A 20972-nucleotide genomic window follows, 5' to 3' on the forward strand; every position below is an offset into this window, starting at 1 on the left:
TGTAATTGTCTCACGAAAAAAAAAACAGTCTACAGCGCGTCCGGATGACCGCACCCTTGTAATTGTCTCATAGCGAAAAAAAAATAGTACACAGCGTGTCCGGATGACCACACCTATGTAATTATCTCATGGCGACAATGAAAACAGTCCACAGCGTGTCCGGATGACCGCACCTTTGTAATTGTCTCATGGCGACAATAAAAAAAAAACTGTCCACAGCGCGTCCGGATGACCGCACCCTTGTAATTGTCTCATGGCGACAATAAAAAAAACTGTCCACAGCGCGTCCGGATGACCGCACCTATGTAATTGTCTCATGGCGACAATGAAAACAGTCCACAGCGTGTCCGGATGACCGCACCTTTGTAATTGTCTCATGGCGACAATAAAAAAAAAACTGTCCACAGCGCGTCCGGATGACCGCACCCTTGTAATTGTCTCATGGCGACAATAAAAAAAACTGTCCACAGCGCGTCCGGATGACCGCACCCTTGTAATTGTCTCATGGCGACAATAAAAACAGTCCACAGCGCGTCCGGATGACCGCACCTTTGTAATTGTCTCATGGCGACAATAAAAAAAACTGTCCACAGCGCGTCCGGATGACCGCACCCTTGTAATTGTCTAATGGCGACAATAAAAACAGTCCACAGCGTGTCCGGATGACCGCACCCTTGTATTTGTCTCATAGCGACAAAAAAAAACAGTCCACAGCGAGTCCGGATGACCACACCTATGTAATTGTCTCATGGCGACAATGAAAACAGTCCACAGCGTGTCCGGATGACCGCACCTTTGTAATTGTCTCATGGCGACAATAAAAAAAAAACTGTCCACAGCGCGTCCGGATGACCGCACCCTTGTAATTGTCTCATGGCGACAATAAAAAAAAACTGTCCACAGCGCGTCCGGATGACCGCACCCTTGTAATTGTCTCATGGCGACAATAAAAACAGTCCACAGCGCGTCCGGATGACCGCACCTTTGTAATTGTCTCATGGCGACAATAAAAAAAAAAAACTGTCCACAGCGCGTCCGGATGACCGCACCCTTGTAATTGTCTAATGGCGACAATAAAAACAGTCCACAGCGCGTCCGGATGACCGCACCTTTGTAATTGTCTCATGGCGACAATAAAAACAGTCCACAGCGCGTCCGGATGACCGCACCCTTGTAATTGTCTTATGGAGACAATAAAAAAACAGTCCACAGCGCGTCCGGATGACCGCACCTTTGTAATTGTCTCATGGCGACAATAAAAACAGTCCACAGCGTGTCCGGATGACCGCACCCTTGTATTTGTCTCATAGCGACAAAAAAATAGTCCACAGCGTGTCCGGATGACCGCACCTATGTAATTGTCTCATGGCGGCAATAAAAACAGTCCACAGCGCGTACGGATGACCGCACGCTTGTAATTGTCTTATGGCGACAATAAAAACAGTCCACAGCGTGTCCGGATGACCGCACCTCTATAATTGTCTCATGACTACAATAAAAACAGTCCACAGCGCGTCCAGATGATCGCACCTTTGTAATTGTCTCATAGCGACAAAACAATAATCCACAGCGCGTCCAGATAAATGCACCTTTGTAATTGTCTTATGGCGACAATAAAAACAGTTCACAGCGCGTCCGGATGACCGCACCCTAGTGATTCTCCACGGATGCAAATCTAGTGATCATGATAGGATCCAAAATGTGTTGCGGTTGGAAAGCATCGCGCAACGATAGAATTTTGTCGTCAAACATTCATAACAAACCATGCTCCGCGAATATTGAATCGCTCGGCATGTGCGGCCGCGATGCGATCGTTATCATGAAGTCGAAATGGTAAATTTCGATTTTCAGTCACTTTTTGTGCATTCTTTTTGCTGATGCTTCGCGATTTACATATGAATGTAAAATTTCAGATCATGAACTTTGGTTCCGGGTGCAAAAGTAGCCGTTATCGTGAAAAAAAAATTAATTGCACCTCTCTCTCGTTTACAGTTTCCATGTAGTTTTGTATCGATGTGGAGATATTTAAACATATTTCGCACATATTTCAATCATAAAAAGAATTTAGCAATAATTGTTCTATAATGTTGGTTTTGTATTGGTATTTGGCAAAGCCTAATGTTTATCGTCAAGATAAATGCGAAAATGTTACTTCAGGAGACCTAATAGATATTAAAATGATTCGAAAACTTCACAGTGTTCCGATAAACTCTGAGCATTCACTTGGGATGAATGCGTTGTGAAGTAAGAATTAAGCAGTTTCACCTTTGCGCAGTATTATTTATTGAGTTTTGCATGGAAAATTAACCCCAATTTTCTCTCTGAGAGTGAAAAGAGCGGCAGCGAATAGGATTCAAAACAAACCACCGGAAACTGTCAAAAATCGTGTGGAAGTGAGAAGAGTCCCAACTAACAAAAGCAGCTGCATAACAGCTTAAGGCGCAAACAATTGAGTAAAAGTGCTTTATCAAGCTCTTAAACAGCAAAAATGTTAGTTGGGAACGGGACGAACGAGCATGAACTGAAGGATCGTGAAAGTACTCGTGACGTCATTTTGTAAAACGTCGCTATCATCTTTGAAGACTATAACAAAGTCTCTAGAAGATGATCAGTTTCCAGCGGTAACGGAGTTGTATGCGTTGGGTATAAGAGATTCCATACTTCTTTATGCTACATCTATTCTGTCATTGAGATTACTAGTAAGATTATTTTTTTTAACAAAAAAAAAACATTTCATTCCCGAGAGGGGGGTGGATGTGTGACAGTGGATTCATGCCAACATATTGAGCAGTCAGCAACGACGCATGCTGCATCAAGTGATCTAGTAGGCATGGCCAAACATAAGACATCCGCGTCGTCATCATCGGTCAAGAACGTCAAAAGTGAAAAGTCAGTGCATTCTCGCAGCTCCCGCTTGCTCGCAATAAATCTAAATTGCACATTGTCGTACCGTTTTTCTCGAGAAAAAAAAAGCTTTTTAAATACTGATTTTTAATCAAGAAATACTTTTACATAGACATCAGCAGGCAGCGCCATTCGTGACCTACCAGAATGTGCGTTGCTCTATGTAAAATGCGAGGTATAAATACTACCCACGGACGCCGAATACTGCCCAAGATTTTCACGAGATCTTAAACTCGCCGAAAGGAGGTCAATTCTGCAAAATTCAAGAAGAGCCATTTTATTACGGTCAAGTGGCCAGTTCACTATTGTTCGTTGTGCCTGGCACAATGCGGGCCTTGGCCAGGGCAACGCACATTTCGCTACACTTAGACGGGACCTATAAAACTAAGCCCGCAATTTTCGGCCAGCGTTTCATGGCTTACGCCGAAATAGATAACAAGGTATGTTGCACATCTAATTTTATATACCGAATCTGTATTTTTTTTTTCTGTCGATATTTGCACAGCCGGTCCCCTGCAGGCTTACGACCTCATTGAATACTCTATTCAACGTTACACTTAACACGTATTATCTTTTATTTTGTTTTTATATGGTTTTCCATTGGCTTTCATACCAATGGAAAATGGAAACCCTGATGCATCGACTTACATCTCGATTTTGGAAAAAAAATAGCGGATATTCTACCATCTGTTGTGTTCGATACAACAGTGACCGATTTCGAAAAGGCTCTGATAAACGCTTGCAGAAGAGTCTTCCCAAAGGCAACTCATCAGGGTTGCTTGTTCCACTACAAACAGGTAACTATGCAATTTCACTTAACACAACATATAACACATAACATAACGTTTCCCAGACAACCAGTAATCTGATAAAATGTTGCACAAGATGATTAAGTGGAGGCCTAGGTGGAGGCCATCCCGCATAACCATGAACCGTACTAGAACAGTTTACCATACTGTTCACAACTGTTTACTACAGTACCGTATAACATCCAAAGTAACAATAAATGAACAGTACCATGAACAGTATCAACAGGGTGGTAGAAGGTTATCGATCAACTTATGGGGGATAGGCGGTTAAGTAATGTCGTTAGCAAGAAATTGATGACCGGGGCACGGCCGGTGAAGTGAGAAGACCGCTTAAGAGTACGGCCAGAACGGACGCGTCACGCGACGCGACGCGGATTTCCCATACGATTCGACAGCTCCTTATTATTGATTGTTATTCCCTTGCGTGCAAATTTCAGCGTCACGCCGCATTGTGCGTCCACTCAGGCCGGTACCTAATTCAGTTTACGTCGAGAGCTCGGCACGGTCGCACGCTCGACGACTAAAGGCTGGATCACAATAGCGCGCTGGAGCGTCGCGTCACGCTAGCTGTCAACGCTTGCGTTGGTACTAAAACGCGCGTCTGACGCGCGTCGCACTTTTGCGCTCAGCGCTGCGTCAGCGCTCGCGTTTGTTTATGTTTATTCTGTCATCGTGAAAACCTTCTTGTAGGAATCACACTTGTTCTAGTTTAGCAGAGTTGAATTGCGGACGTGATTGCAATCGCATCGTTACCGGCCGGAAACGGTGGCCACGCAAGTAATCAGTCGATACTAGAAGTCCACCGAGTTCCTGATCCACAAGTTGCGCCGACGACGCAAACTAGGGGTAGGCGGGGCAATTTGGACACCCTAAGGTTTTTGCCAATTTTACCTGGCGAAATGTCGTAAAAATTAACTTTTTGGATACATGTATCCTTTTGAAGCGTATACAGCAGCTATTGAACATGACTACAAAAGAATAGATTTGATTTATTGTGATTTTTTTTTCGACTTGGACTTCGATGCAATAAATTTCGTCGTACCTACTCATGTTTCGCTCTCGCTCTAGAAGTACTTACGGGAATTTCTCCTGGTATTTCTAAAACAGTTATTCCAAGAATGTCTCTATTAGTTCCTTCGGGATTTCTTCTAAGATCTCCGGCAAGAATTCCTCTAGAAGTTTTTTCGAGAATGCCTCTAGGAAATTTCCTCCGGAATACCTCTAGGATTTCCCTCGGGAATTTCTTTATGAGGTTCTCCAGGAGTACTCCAAGAAGTTCATTCAAGAATTCCTGTAGGAGTTTCTTCGGATATTCCTCTATGAGTCCTTTCAGGAATTCCTCAATTATTTGCTTTAAGAATTTCTCCAGGTATTCCTCCGGGAATTTCCATAAGAGTTCCTTCAGGAATTTTCTAAGACTTCCTGAAATTCTTCTAAGAGTTCCTGCAAGAATTCCTCAAGGAGTTCTTCCAGGAAATCTTCAAGCAGTTCCTGCGGGAATTTCCCTGAGAGATTCTCCAAGGAATTCCTCTAGGAGTTCCACTGAGATTTTTGAATGAATTGCTCCATGACTTCCTTGAGGAGCTCCTGCAAGAGATCCTCCAGGAGTTTCTTCGGAAATTTCGTTAAGAGTTTCTCCGAGAATCCCTCTACGAGTTCTTCTGGGAATTCCTTGAACAGATCCTCCAAAGGTTGCGGGAGTGTGTCCAGGAATTTCTGTAAAAGTTCCAACAGGAAGAGTTCTTCCGGAAGTGCGTATGATACAATCGATCGAGAATAGCTATGGCAGATTATGCACGAATACGGATTCCCGGATAAACTGATACGATTAATCAAGGCGACGATGGATCGAGTGATGCGCGTATTTCGAGTATCAGGGACACTCTCGAGTCCCTTCGAATCTCGCAGAGGGTTACGGCAAGGTGATGGTCTTTCGTGCTTGCTGTTCAACATTGCTTTCGAGGGTGTAATTAGGAGAGCGGGGATAAACACGAGTGGAACGATTCTCACGAAGTGCGTTCAGCTGCTGATGATATTGATATTATTGCTCGTAAATTTGAGATGATGGCGGAAACGGACATCCGACTAAAAAGTGAAGCCAGGCGAATCGGATTAGTCATTAATGTGTCGAAGACAAAGTACATGATGGCAAAGGGCTCCAGGGAGGAATCACCGCGCCCGCCGCCCCGTATTTATATCGACGGTGATGAAATCGAGGCGGTTGAAGAATTCGTGTACTTGGGTTCACTCGTGACCGCCGACATCGACACCAGCAGCGAAATTCAGAGGCGCATTGTGGCAGGGAATCGTGCTTACTTTGGACTCCGCAGAACTCCACGATCGAATAAAGTTCGCCGTAACACGAAGTTAACTATCTACAAAACGCTGATTAGACCGGTAGCCCTCGATGGGCACGAAACATGGACCCTACGTCCAGAGGACCAACGAAGTTTTCGAACGAAAGGTGTTTCGTGCCATCTACGGCGGAGTGCAGATGGAAGACGGGACTTGGAGAAGGCGAATGAATCACGAGCTGCATCCTGCATCAGCTGCTGAGAGAAACAACCATCGTTCATACCGCGAAAATCGGGAGGCTACGGTGGGCGGGTCACGTCATCAGGATGTCGGATAGCAACCTGACTAAAATGGTTCTCGAGAGTCATCCGACTAGCACAGCCATGGATCGAGTAGAATGGAGACGGCTACTATGTACAGCAGAAGCCACCCCGCCCTTAGCCTGATCGGTAAGGTAAGGTAAGTAAGTATCCTAGCAGAACTTTCGAAGGAATTCTCAGAGCAAATTTCCAGAGGAACTATTGATGGAATTTTCGCATAGATTCTTGGAGCAATTCCGGGGAGAGCTCCTAGAGGATCTTCCGAGGGAACTTATGGAGCAATTTCTGGAGAGACTCCTGTTGCAATTCCAGGAGGAACTCCTGAAGCAATTCTAGGAGGAACTCGTGGAGCAGTTTTTGAAGGAACTCGTGGAGCAATTCCTGGCGAAACTCCAGGAACAATTTTCGAGGAATTGTCTAGAGATTTTTCCAGAAATTCCACCATCGGTTTCCGAAGGTATACCTGCAGGAATTCGTCAAGAAACTCTTTGGTAATATCTACCAGGATGTCCTCCAGGAAGGGATTTCTCCAAGGATTCCTCTAGAAAATCCTCCAGGAATTTTTCCTGGAATACCTCTCGGAGTTTCTCCAAGAATTCCTCCAGGAATTTCTCCAGAAGTTTCTCCAATAATTCCTCCAGAAGTTTCCCCAGGAATTCCTCTGGGAGTTCCTCGAGGAATTCTTCCAGGAGTTCCTCCAGAAGTTCTTCCAGAAATTTCTATAATGGTTCCTCGAGGTGGTCCTCCAAGAAATTCTCCAGGAGTTTTTCAGAAGATTCCTCCAGGTTTTTCTTCGGAAGTTTCTCCAGGAATTCTTCCAGGGGTTCCTCCAAGTTCGCGTGGGCTTCGTGGCCGTGCGGCTAGAGGCGTCAGTCATCTAGACGTTTCGTAAGCCTCGGAGTGTGGGTTCGATTCCCGCTCCAGTCGGGGAAAACTTTTCGTCAAACGGAAAATTCTCCACTGGGCCACTGGGTGTTATGTGTGTTGTCCGTTGTCAAATGTTAGTGCTTGTTCAGTCTGTACAACCTCTGGTTGAAGACGGTGTAGTGTCTTTTTTTTTTTAAGTTTCTCCAAGAATTCTTCCAGGAATTCCTTCAGGAATTCCTCCAGTTTTTTTTCAGGAATTTCTCCATGAATTCCTCCAGGAATTTCTCCAGAAATTGCTCCATGAATTTCTTCAGGAGTTCCTCCAGGAGTTTCTCGAGGAATTTCTCTAGGAATTCCTCCAAGAATCTCTAAAGGAATTCCTCCAGGATTTTTTCCAGCAGTTCCTACAGGATTTCCTCCAGTAGTTTCTCTAGGAATTCCTCCAATAATCTCTGAAGTTATCTATATATATAAAAATGCAGTGGCATACGTGGGACCGCGCATAACTTGCGAACGGAAGGTCCGATTTTGGTCGTCTTAGTTTTGTTCTGTTAGTTTTCACCCAAGGAAGGTTTATGAGGCAAAAAACATGGAGAAATTCAGAGTTTTTTAAAATCGATCTTCCATACATTTTGACCGGGGACTTGGTCTTGGCTAGAAACTTGAAACGTCAAAAAACGCAGTAGGCAAGACAAAGTTTGCCGGGTACAGCTAGTTTATCCATAAATTCTTTCAGGAGTTCCTCGAGGATTACCTCCGGCTTCATCGACGGCCGGTCGACAACGGACCAGATCTTTACCGTACGGCAAATCCTCCAGAAATGCCGTGAATACCAGGTCCCAACGCATCACCTGTTCATCGACTTCAAAGCGGCATACGACAGTATCGACCGCGCAGAGCTATGGAGAATCAAGAACGAAAACGGCTTTCCTGGGAAGCTGACTAGACTGATTAAAGCAACGATGGACGGTGTGCAAAACTGCGTAAGGGTTTCGGGTGAACTATCCAGCTCATTCGAATCTCGCCGGGGACTGCGACAAGGTGACGGACTCTCATGTCTACTCTTCAATATCGCTCTGGAAGGTGTGATGCGACTAGCCGGGCTCAACAGCCGGGGAACGCTTTTCACAAAATCCGGTCAGTTTGTGTGCTTTGCGGACGACATGGACATTATAGCTAGAACATTTGGAACGGTGGCAGAACTGTACACCCGCCTGAAACACGAAGCAGCAAAGGTCGGACTGGTGGTGAATGCCTCAAAAACAAAGTACATGCTGGTAGGCGGAACCGAAAACGACCGGATCCGTCTGGGTAGGAATTTTACGATAGACGGGGATACTTTCGAGGTGGTGGAGGAATTCGTCTACCTCGGATCCTTACTGACGGCTGGCAACAACGTGAGCCGTGAAATTCGGAGGCGCATCATCAGCGGAAGTCTGGCCTACTACGGGCTCCAGAAGAAACTGCGGTCGAAAAAGATTCACCCACGCACCAAATGCACCATGTACAAAACGCTAATAAGACCGGTAATCCTCTACTGGCACGAGACATGGACCATGCTCAAGGAGGACCTACAAGTACTCGGAGTTTTCGAGCGACGCGTGCTAAGAACGATCTTCGGCGGTGTGCAGGAGAACGGTGTGTGGCGGAGAAGGATGAACCACGAGCTCGCTGCACTTTACGGCGAACCCAGCATCCAGAAGGTGGCCAAAGCCGGAAGGATACGGTGGGCAGGGCATGTTGCAAGAATGCCGGACAACAACCCTGCAAAGCTGGTGTTTGCAACTGATCCGGTAGGCACAAGAAGGCGTGGAGCGCAGAGAGCACGATGGGCGGACCAGGTGGAGCGTGACTTGGCGAGCATCGGGCGCGATCGAGGATGGAGAGCGGCAGCCACGAACCGAGTATTGTGGCGTACTATTGTTGATTATGTCTTGTCCTAATGATGTTGAACAAATAAATGTATGTATGTACCTCCAGGAGTTCCTCCAGAGGTTCTTCCCGGAATTCCTATAATGGATCCTCGAGGAGTTCCTCCAGGAAATTTTTCAGGGGATTCCTCCATGAGTTCCTCCAGGAATTTCTCCAGGAGTTTCGCCAGGAATCTTTCCAGGGGTTTCGTCGTGAATTCTTTCAAGAATTTCTCCAGGAATTCCTCCAGGAATTGCTCTAGGAATTCCTCCAGGAATTTCCCTAGGAATTCCTCCAGGAATCCCTAAAGGAATTCTCCCAGGAGTTCCTACAGGATTTCCTCCAGGACTTCTTCCAAGAATTCCTCCAGGAGTTCATCCGGAGATTCTTCCAGAAATTCCTCCAATGGTTCCTCCAGAATTTCTATCACAATTCCTCCATGGATTTCTCCAAATATTCCTCCAGAAAATAAATTCAGGAATTCCTCCAATGGTTGTTCAAGGAATTCCTCCAGGAATTTCTCAAGAAATTCTCCGGAAATGCCTCGAGCTATACCAGGATGAATTCTTTGAGAAATCACAGGTAAACTCTTGGAAGAATTCCAGGTGAAAACCCTGGCATAATAGCAATTTAAACTTTTGTAAAAATTCCAGATGGAAATTCTAGAAAAAATCAGGGATGACCCCTGAAGGAATATCAGTTTGTACTTCCGGACTAATCCCAGGTGGAGGGAGCCTTGATGTAACGTTTGAAAATAATCCAGGTGGAACTCCGGAGGAATTTTAATCTCCGGGAATAAGCTTCGACAGTAGAAGAAGAATAAAATACATTCAGGCGCTGTAAATTGAGTCTCATGGCCATGACAAAGCAATGTTCTTGGAATTTTAGTAGTATTGTTGACTATTCATCATTCCATCAAATACCCTGCCCAAAACCACCACCTACCGTGATAGCATGTTCGTCCCGCACCCTTCGCTCGTGGGAACTTTCCACCGCCGACCGGGCACGAGATTTGTAGGCCGCCAGTTGACCCACCAGCCGTTCCCTTTCATTTTCCAGCTCACAGAGACGTGCCTGCAGTTCGTCGCACTTCCGGGCCCGCTCCAAGGCGGTGATTTTGTAGTCCGAGGCTTCGTTCAGCTGCGTCTTCACCTCCACCAGCTGGGCCTTCACTTCGGCCAACTGCTGGGCGGTCCTTTCGGCATTTTTCGAATTCTTCCTCGCCCTGTGAACAGCTTCGTCACGTTCCGTCTGCGGGTGGGAGAAGGACGAAAAGGAAATGGTTACAAATGGAAATTGGTTTCCGTCATCGCCGAAATGATGGAGATGGAATGCAATGGAACGAAAATACTACTTGCAACATGGTTTTCCCCCTGGCATTATCCTCGAGCAGTGCAATCTTTCGCCGCAGGAGTTCCAAATGCAGATCCCGTCGCTGGACTTGCTCCCGCAGGACACGAACTCGCCGCTGCAAATTGTACAGTGCCGTGCTCTACAAAATGAGAATGATGCATTCGGTGGTTGATTTTATACAAAATGATATGATGTGGAATTGTTGGGATGAGATGAACGTGATAGTACACAGTGGTCCAGATAGAAAATTTTAGCTGGATAGATACAATTTGGAAGCAGACATTTCAAACCTCGAATTGCATCTCACCTAAGTAAATGTTCTTTCTGGACCATTTGTACATTGAGTGAGTAAGGATGATCCTACTATACCAAAAATCGACAGTTTACTTCTTTCATTGGCAAATCGGTGCAGGACCGTTCCCTTCTCAGCTTTGGTAGATGGCTGTGGTGATGCGAGTGGGAATGCGAATGATGGTTGGCCAGTTCCCAGCAGTTCTAAGGAGATAAAGAATGAGTAATGATGAATTATACAGCTCATGATATTTAGTTCAACTCCCTTTACCTTATCACAGATTCCATGCACATGGTGATCATGGTGAGTTGCAAGACGCTCGGCCCTCTCCAGCAGCGTTTCGCCCAGAATGGTAGTGTCACTGCCCGGCGCAGGTGGTTCCGAACACTCACTCCAACACAACGCCCGGGCCAATCGAACCAGGTATTCACTAAGCTGAGGAAACAAAAACACGGCTACGATCAAAGATCAAAGGGAAATATCATCTCCAATTACTGTGGTATGTTCCGCTCGGAGATGTTGCAGCTCGTGGCAGGCTTTCTCCAGCCGCTCTTCGACGCTCATCCGGTGTTGTTCTTCGTTTTTCAGGCGGCAGGTCGTATTTTCCTGGTGCTCACGATGGCGGGAGCCTTCCTGGTGCAGTTGCTCCTTGAGTTGGGACACTTGCTACAATTAGAAATAAAATAGGATGTTTGTTAAAAGTATGAATTTCTTTTCAACTCACTTTGCGGAAAAATCTAAAAAAATATAGGTATGACAATAGTGTACACAAAAGACGAAATAATAGTTGGTCGCGACCACACGACCTTCGAGAATGGTCGAATGAAGGAAATTTCTCCAGGACTTTCTCTGGGGATAGTTGTGGTCAGATTTTTTTCTCCGGAAATACTTTTAGAAGTAAGTTTTTTAACTAGTTCATTAATTTGGGGCTCAATCGCGTTTAACGCTTTGCGGAGCCGAAATTCAATTTTGTATATTATGTACAGATATATTCTTATATGCCATAGTTAGTATGGGTCAGAGCCAGGGTGTTCGTGGTGGCAGCTCGAGGTTAGTATGGCAGAGGAACATTCTTCTGCCGGATGGCCAGGAACAATACAAAAAGATAAAAACAGAGAAAAAAAACTGGGGAAGAAAACATAAGCGAATTAAACTTTTATACCAGCAGAGCGAAGAAAGTCGAAAATACATCCCATGTATGGGACATCACGGGTCCCCAACACATCCCTCATAAGAACAAAGGGTTGGCTACCTCGGGCCTCAAGGGTATCCAAAAGTAGTTCTCTGGAGGCGTCATTTCCGGGCATTGCCAAACTATGTGCTCGATGCCATCATAACCGGAACCGCACTTAGTACTCATTGCACAATTATGGGTCACTCAAGGAACAATCATTTCATAAAATGAATCGTTTAACATACAAAAATAACATTTTCATTATTTTTATTATTTATTCTCTTTATTGAAACTCCTTTTTATTGTTTTATATAAAAATTTGCTTGTAAAATTCACTTTAGACGGTGAAAATTACTAAAATATTGGTGAATAATGAAAACCACAATAATGGGTCAAAATTGGCTGTGTAACAATTATGGGTCAATTTGTTGCCTATTATGGGTCACTCAAGAGGAATCGGCTCAACAATAATGTTTTGTCTATGTTTTCAATGAATGATCACTTATTCTCGATAGATCAACTATACTAGAATTTAAAACTGGTCTCAAACCTCTTAACGAAGCGTGTTTTCGCGATTTGGAATCAATTTTTTAAAATTGGGACAAAATATTCAACACAATCACCGATAAACGCCTAAAAATATGCAATGCCCATGTACGCAGAACTGTCAATATTATGCTGCACAAAAAGTGACCCATAATTGTGTGATTTTCGGTGTTCCTTGGCACAATAATGAATCATTTAAATTTTGCCTGAAATAAGCTTTAATTAGCTGCAGTCACATGAATTTATACATTTAGAACGTAAATTATACCTTTATTCTGGTGACGATACCATTTTGCACTTGAAAATCACTGAAGCTCGCTTTTACAGAGCTTACGAAAGCAGCGCACGCACTTTCCGATATTCACAATCGAAGCGTTACTTTGACAGATGGTTTTGCGCCGAACAAAAAATATCGAAAATATGTATGTATTGACGTATAAGCCCGTGTGCGATACGTATAGTGGCACAAAATAAATCAACTTATCAACGAAAAATGATAATGGCTAACAAAAGCTTGCAATTAATTAGTATTTATCTGTTAAAGTGAAAAGTGACTAATAATTGTGTGTGACCCATAATTGTGCAATGAGTACAAACATTGCTCAACGCGAGGTTAATCCTGTATAAATGCGCGTCTAGCGAGTAATGGTTGTTCATAAGCCTTGACATCACGCGAATGAAATTTCGTCTTACATCCAAACCATGCCACCACGCTCGCAAAGAAACATTAGGAATAATAGAATGTAACCACCACCATGTAACTTTGAAGAGAACTCTGGCGAACAAAATGGAAAAATTCATCATGTGAAATTCTTCTATCATAGATCTCCCCTTCCTGTGCGCCCACCTTTGCGAGAGAGTCCGCCGTCTCATTGCCATAAATTTAGCAATGTGAGGGGACCCATACAAAGGTAATCTTGTATGATCTTTCGACCAGTGCACCCATCTGCTCCCTTATTTTTGTAAGAAAGTAAGATGGATGTTTTACAGGTTTCATCGACCGGAGTGCCTCAATAGAACTAAGACTATCCGAGAAGATGAAGAAATGGTCTGCGGGCATGTTGGAAATCATCCCCAAAGCGAAAGTTGATTGCCGCCAGCTCAGCAACATAAACCGAACAAGGTTCTTGGAGTTTGCGGAAGGCGGTGGAGTTTTCGTTGAAGACACCGAAGCCAGTGGATCCTTTTATGCGAGACCCATCAGTGAAGAATCTCTTACTGGAATTGATATTTTGATACTTTTCGTTAAAAATGCGGGGAATAGATATACACCGAAGTTGATCTGGAATACCATGAATTGCTTGTTTCATGGATAGAACAGAGGAACTGTCATTGGTGAAATGTACACGAGGAGGTTTATAACCTGGGAGGCTTATGTCAGATGACATATAGAAGAGATAGATTCTCATGAATTTCGACTGAGTGCTTAGTCTGAGCAATTCTTCGAAGTTTTCAATAACCAGTGTGTTGCTCATTCCACACACTGAGTAACCTTAGCGAGAACTCCCAGAAGCGGTTCTGGAGAGGCTTCACCCCTGCCAGAACCTCTAGGCTCGCATGTGTTGAGTGCATACAGCCGAGGGCAATACGCAAACAACGGTATTGAATTCGTTCCAACTTTATTAGGTGGCAGTTTGCTGCTGAGACGAAGCAGAAAGAGCCATACACGAGAACAGAGAGAATAGTCGTTTTGTAAAGTTTTATGAGGCTTCCGGGTGAGCACCCCACCATGTCCCAGCAATTGTGCGTAGAAAATTTATCCTTTGTTGACATTTTTGCACCAAACACATAGTTTGGGTACCCCAAGTGCCTTTCGAATCAAACCGGACCCCAAGGTATTTCGAAGTCATAGATTGGTCGATTTATATTCCCATAATATTGAGTTTCAGTTGGACTGGGTTCCGCTTTCTAGAAAACACAACCAATTAAGTTTTTTTTTTGAGGAGCAAACTCAATCCCCAAATCTCTTGTCCAAATGGACAGATTATTTAGGGAATTTTTCAATGGTCTTTGCAACATTTCTGCATGTGGGCCTTTTAGAGAAACCACAGCATCATCTGCAACTTGTCTTAGCGTGCATTGGCCTTCCAAACAACTGTAAATGTCTTTCACATAGAAATTATAAAGCAAGGGACTTAAACATGAGCCTTGGGGTAGGCCCATGTAGCTAATTCTGGAAGTTGTCAGTTGTCCGAGATTGAAGCTCATATGTTTTTCTGACAACAAATTATACAAGAAATTGTTTAAAGTTCCTGGTAGTCCACTATTGTGCAGCTTTTCTGACAATATTCCTATAGAAACTGAATCAAAAGCGCCCTTTATGTTCAAGAAAACTGAAACCAGTTGCTCCTTTTCCGAAAAAGGCTAGTTGAATATCCGATAAAAGCAACGCTAGACAGTCGTTTGTTCCTTTACCCTTGCGAAACCCGAATTGTGTATTTGAGAGCAGGTTTTTCGATTCTACCCAATGAATGGTCGAGTCGCGATAGGATCATTTTTTCTTACAATTTTCTTAAACATGATAACGTAGCAATTGGGCGGTATGAATTATGATCAGACGCTGGTTTACCAGGCTTTTGAATAGCTATGACTTTGACCTGTCTCCATTCTGGCGGAACAATGTTGTTCTCCATGAATGAGTTGAACAGGTCTAGTAATCGTCTTTTCGCGATATCTGGGAGATTCTTTAGAAAATTGAACTTTATCATATCGCGTCCAGGAGCTGAATTGTTTGATGAAAGAAGAGCCATACAGAACTCCAGCATGGAGAATGGTCTGTCCAGAGAGCCGTCTCCTGAGGAAGTTTCCCAAGAGAGCGGTTCCCAAGTAACACACTTGTCACCGAAGAGTCACGGCGGCGCAGGTTTATGTTGCGCAAAAGTCACTGTGACTTACTTCTAGCAAGTAAGTGTTTATTTGTTAGAAGTAAGTCACGGTGACTTCTGCGCAACAAAAACCTGCGCCGCCGTAACTTTTCGGTGACAAGTGTGTTACTTGGGTTTAGCCGGGACCGAGTCTGGGCAGACCTTTTTTGCGAAGTTGAATATCCAACGGTTGAAGTATTCTTCACTCTCATTAAAAGATGAGCGGTTTCGCATGTTGCGAGCCCCTCTCCAAAGCGTTTTCATCGAAGTTTCTCTTGAGAGACCCTCAATAAAGTGTCGCCAATACCTACGCTTTTTCGCTTTCAGCAGATTCTTCAGCTGTTTTTCGAGTTTAGCGTACTCTTGATAAAGATCTGAAGTACCATGCCTACGAAAAGCTTTGAAAGCATCAGATTTTTTTATACAACTGGGTGCAATCATCATCCCAGCCTAGTGTGGCTGGTCTTCTTTTGGAGGTTGCACTTGGAACACGTCGTTTTTGTGATTCTAATGCACTCTTGTAAGTCAGTTCAGACAGGAATCGATACTCATCCAAAGGTGGGAGGATATTGAATGATTCAACTCCAAAGGCTACCGCTGCTGCATATTTTTGCCAATAGATATTCCTAGTGAGGTCAAAAGGAACCTGGATTGGTTGGTCTGACCTTTCGCTGTTATGTTAATGGTGGTTATGATGGGCAAGTGATCACTACCATGAGGACCTTCGATAACCTTCCCGATCAATCGAATGATAGTGAACTTGATCCCAGAGAAAGGTCAAGATGACTTTCTTTGTCGTCGGATGCAACGCGTGTCACTTCACCTGTATTCAAAATGTTCAAAGTGAAATCGTCGCATAAATCGTAGAAAACAGCCGCTCTGTGATCGTCATATGGTTCGCCCCATCCAGTACCATGGGAGTTCATATCACCTCATCAACTGGATGTGATAATAGAGAAACTGCATTCCAAATGTGACGGCGGTTAATTGAAGTTCTTGGAGGAATGTAAACGGAAGCTACGCAAATATCTTTTCCCTTTATGTTTATTTGACAAGCGACAATTTCTACGCCGGGATGAGTCGGAATTGAAATTTTATAAAATAAGTGATCTTTTTTGATCCCCAAGAGTACTCCTCCATAATGGTCATCTCGATCCTGGCGTATAATGTTGAAATCGTGGAAGTTGAGTTCGTCTTCAGAAGAAAGCCATGTTTCACAAAGTGCAAAGATATCACAATCTGAATTGAGGGGCCCAGATGCAGAGGGGTGTAAGTGACCATTTTGTCAATTTTGAGCTGAACATATCAAAAAATTTAGGAACTTTTTTAAGATTGTTTTTACGATGATTAGAAAAATGGGGTTGGAAAATTGGTAAAAAACTTAAAACCTCATTTACTCGAAAGTAGATTTTTGTCACTAACACCCCTTTGCTTCGTTAGAATTGAGGGGTTACCCCTCAATTGTGAATCAAAAACTAAAACAGGTCTACTTTACGTTTCAGGCTATGACAGTTCCACTGTAGCACAGTGATCATATCTTGTACCTCACTTGTTAAATTAGCCATCAAAAGATATGATCGAAGCAAGGAGGGGCCATGAAAGAGTCAAATTCCGAAGATACTCTTCAACTGCAAAATGTCAAGTATGCCTCTGAAGGAGTCAGAAAGTCCGAGGCCATCATATATGCGATCCACAAGAGCCCTAAAGGTTAGCAGTCCACGTTTGGGCTTGATAGGTTTTGCTGAAATTCGAAGAGCTTTTGTGGCTTTTTTCTTGCCACCTTGCCGAGTATTTCTTTTTGAAGTACCGTAATCCGGGGTAACATTGATCAGAATTTCCAATCTTTCTTGAATAATTCTCTTGTTAAAGCAAACTTTACATGTTTTATATTTTTAAAACAAGTACTGGCCCTCCGAGTATGAGTTAAGCTACTCGAAAAAGTATTGTAAAACTTTAAAATTAATTTAAATATGCTTTTTAATCTAATTTTTGATTTTGTTGATTTGGGGTAACATTGATCATGTCAGTGATTAATGTTCGTTTGTGTTCAAAACACCCTAACTTACTAAATTCGGGGTCGCTGATTTCGAATATGATGTCCAAATTCTTACAAGTTGTGTTCTTTTTGAGTTATTTTAGGAATAAAATTCTCCAAACCACGAATAACGCCTAAAGGTAGGCAATGGCTTAAGGAATTAATAGTCTAATTTTAATAAATCATATATTTTATTGAAATAGAGCACTTTCATGAAAGTTTCGTTTATTAAATCCAACTCTAGAATATCATATTGAAGTAATACAGTGATTTCGAACCTCATATTGTATCTAGCATTGACGCCAAGCATGCATGTTCGACAATGTATCTCATTGCGTTACGAAACACAGTTATGGAAAAATCGATTTATTTCAATTTTATGAAATTCAATTTTCATGAATTGCATGTCATTTGATAGTTAAATGATAGCAGATTACGATATCCTATTCGATAGCAGAAACAGATTCAATGTAAAATGCTTGTTTGAACATTTCATGAGGTCGGTCAAGCCGATCAATGTTACCCCGCTGATCAATGATACCCCGTTTTACGGTATACTTAACAGTTGGAGGCAGAGGTTCTAGGTCCTTGCTGCAGCAAGGAACTACACCATCAGAAACCTGCTTCTTTAGAGTTTTCAAATTTCCTCCGCCTCCCTTGGTAGTTGTCAAACTTTTGAGGAAAGACTTTAAGAAAACCTTTCGGCGCAATCCCGGGGAAGATGGTGACATCCTTTTTCCGGATGCGTGTACCTCCAAAAAAGATCCACCCTTATCAGTTTCGCCGTCGTCCTGATCATCGTAAACAACTCCTGATAGGGATTTTCAACTGGGACAGCTGACTCTGACATATTAGCGGGCGTATTAAATGATTTCACCTTTTCCGCATAAATCTTCTTGGAGCGCTTAATAATCTTGTAGCCGCAAAAATCCTGGCGCAACAACTCAGCGTCACGAGCTTAATAAACAACGTTTGTCAGCCGAAGGGGTTGCTGCACACAACCAGAGAAAACAGGTAGAGAAGAGTGAACAGCCGTCTGAACGGCAACACTTTTTCTGTTTTGATTTCGTCACTCGGATGCTGGCAACTGCCGAAAAACAGATTAATCCAGCTATCAAGGGTAGTGTCTTTCTCGTGTAATGCATTAGATATTGATTTATGCTGTTGATTTATTGACAAGAAATCATCTAAATTGTATACCAAAGAGGATCAATTTTCATCAATAAGGACTCAATGTTATTTACAGTAATATACTTGATATTTAAAAATATTGGTAAAAACTGTTTCAAATGATCGCAATACTTATGCGACAATCGTCAAGGTTTGTTGATTTTGTTCGATAGGATACCAGTTTGACGGTTCGATAAGGTATTTTTGGCTTCACACTATTCGCTTCTCTACCTTTTTTTTCTGCACACTACCATCAAAAGCTGGACGAGAGGATAAGACTAAGTTACGGTCAATTTCTTTCCAAAATATGCACCGTGGAGCATCAGGCTCGAAAACCCCCGCCGTTGAAGACAAGCATGCATCCAAAATTCTTCTTCATTGTAGCTCGACTTGGTCTGCTTCTCTTCAACACAGTTAAAAATTGAAGGGCTTTATTTGCCTGCCAATACATGAATTTGTACTTTGTGTGGCAAGTACAAAGATACAGTATGCCCTGGGAGTCGAGAAAATTTTCCTGACCGGAACGGGAATCGAACCCGCAGTCTCCAAATTGGCGATCCATAGCCTTAACCACTGGGCGAGCTGAAGACCCCAAAGACCTCAAGAAACCAAAGAAGACAAAAGGACCTTTAAAAGAATAATACGTAAGATTCATGCTTCAAAATCATCAAGTTTTATTAATATTTACAAAAATACTTGCTTCAAAACAAGCTCGTTCTCACTGCGGCTCCAAAACTTTTGGCTTCTTCACGGTTCCGTTCTCATGGCTCCACTTGTGCTTTGCCAAATGATCGGCCCGGTCGAACGCCTTCCCACAAATGTCGCACCGATGTGGACTGACGCCGTGATGCAGCCCCATATGCCGCCGGAGATCCGATTCCCGGATGAACTGCTTCGGGCACTCGCTACACTTGCAGGGCTTGTCCTTCAACAGATGTCGCTGCCGATGCTGGTCCATGCTGTCGAAGTCCCGATAGCGCTTACCGCAGATGTCGCATCTGTATGGGGTTGGGCCGGAGTGGATCTTCTCATTGTGCTGAGTGAGACCTCCTTTGGACTTGAAGGCCCTTCCACACTCCTCACAGTTCCATTGACTGGTGAAACGCTTCAGCTTTGTGGTCCTGGGTTTCTTCGCTGACTGCGACGGTAGATTGAGCTCGTCTGCGTAACCCAACAACTTCACCCCGACTTTCAAATCTGTGTTTTCCACGTTCCACGTCTGCACTGATTGATCTACTAGTGCTGGTAGCGTATACTCCTGGACAGGAATGAGCGGTTCCGAATCTCCCCACAACTCAGGAAAATAATCGAACTCCAGGTGGCTCGTCTCGCCGCACTGCTCTGGAAAAGACGTCAGCTCCTGAAGTACCAATTGATGCAGTTCCTCGGGTGACACGTTCTCCACTGGCGCTACTGACGCTTTATCCTCGGTAGGACATGGAAATGATTTGACTGAAGGAACTTCTTCGGTGGTGTACCAGACATCGGAAAAGTCTCCCCAGTCGAAAGGCATGGTGTATGTTTGAATTGACTCTTCTCAAGAACTTTTCTGAAACTCTTAAACTCAACTGAACTTGTCTCAAACTTACTTGAATATCGAATGAACCTCCAACAAGGGGTTTATATAGTCATTTAGGTAAATTATGTCGACAATGTTGGTAGAAAATCCTACCAACAGTTTATTTACCGGTAGAAACAGATCATCCAGTCCATAGGTAGGTAGAACATTTTTGGGAAACTCCATCTAAATTTCTGTTCAGTTTGATTTATAGGATTCTTCGACGCGTCGTGCCAATAATACGCGCAGTTATCATCCAAATTCAACTTCTATTCATACCAGAATATTACATTAGCTTATTCAGCTCGCAATTCAGCAGTACTTATCAGTAGGTACAATCTACAATAGCACTCTTCAGCGCTAATTTTGTACTGATTCCTTTTCGATCCTTCCCTGAACTCGTGCCTTCGATTAATCGTTGGATCCGTTTGCGGAAGTAAAATTCTGTGAAACGGTCGTAATTCTACTTGGACACTGATGAGGGATAAAATCTCTAGGAAAGTCGCTTCTAATAAAAACCTGGTTGCATCATCAAACATGGCAGATTATGCACGAATACGGATGCCCGGATAAACTGATACGATTGATCAAGGCGACGATGTATCGAGTGATGTGCGTAGTTCGAGTATCAGGGACACTCTCGAGTCCCTTCGAATCTCGCAGAGGGTTACGGCAAGGTGATGGTCTTTCGTGGTTGCTGTTTAACATTGCGTTAGAGGGTGTAATAAGGAGAGCGGGGATAAACACGAGTGGAACAATTTTCACGAAGTCCGTTCAGCTACTTGGTTTCGCTGATGATATTGATATTATAGCTCGCAAATTTGACCGTAACACGAAGTTAACCATCTACAAAACGCTGATTAGACCGGCAGTC

At 43.5% G+C, this 20972-nt stretch overlaps 1 protein-coding gene across 5 annotated transcripts in view; it reads right to left on the minus strand.

Moving 5' to 3' along the window:
• LOC109408153 (coiled-coil domain-containing protein 170) overlaps positions 1–20972 on the minus strand; it is a 110047-nt gene that overhangs the window by 18718 nt on the left and 70357 nt on the right. For 3 of the 5 annotated variants that reach the window (XM_062848105.1, XM_029873576.2, XM_062848104.1), the window contains exons 5-9: positions 11247–11417; positions 11022–11186; positions 10847–10954; positions 10461–10598; positions 10052–10357 (exon numbers count right to left, since the gene is read on the minus strand). In XM_062848105.1, the coding sequence (XP_062704089.1) occupies positions 10052–10357; positions 10461–10598; positions 10847–10954; positions 11022–11186; positions 11247–11417 (888 nt within the window). The remainder of the gene's footprint in view (positions 1–10051; positions 10358–10460; positions 10599–10846; positions 10955–11021; positions 11187–11246; positions 11418–20972) is intronic. The other 2 variants (XM_029873577.2, XM_062848106.1) reach the window with 2 other exon arrangements.

Source organism: Aedes albopictus, chromosome 2 (assembly GCF_035046485.1).
Source record: "Aedes albopictus strain Foshan chromosome 2, AalbF5, whole genome shotgun sequence".
NCBI lineage: Eukaryota > Metazoa > Arthropoda > Insecta > Diptera > Culicidae > Aedes > Aedes albopictus.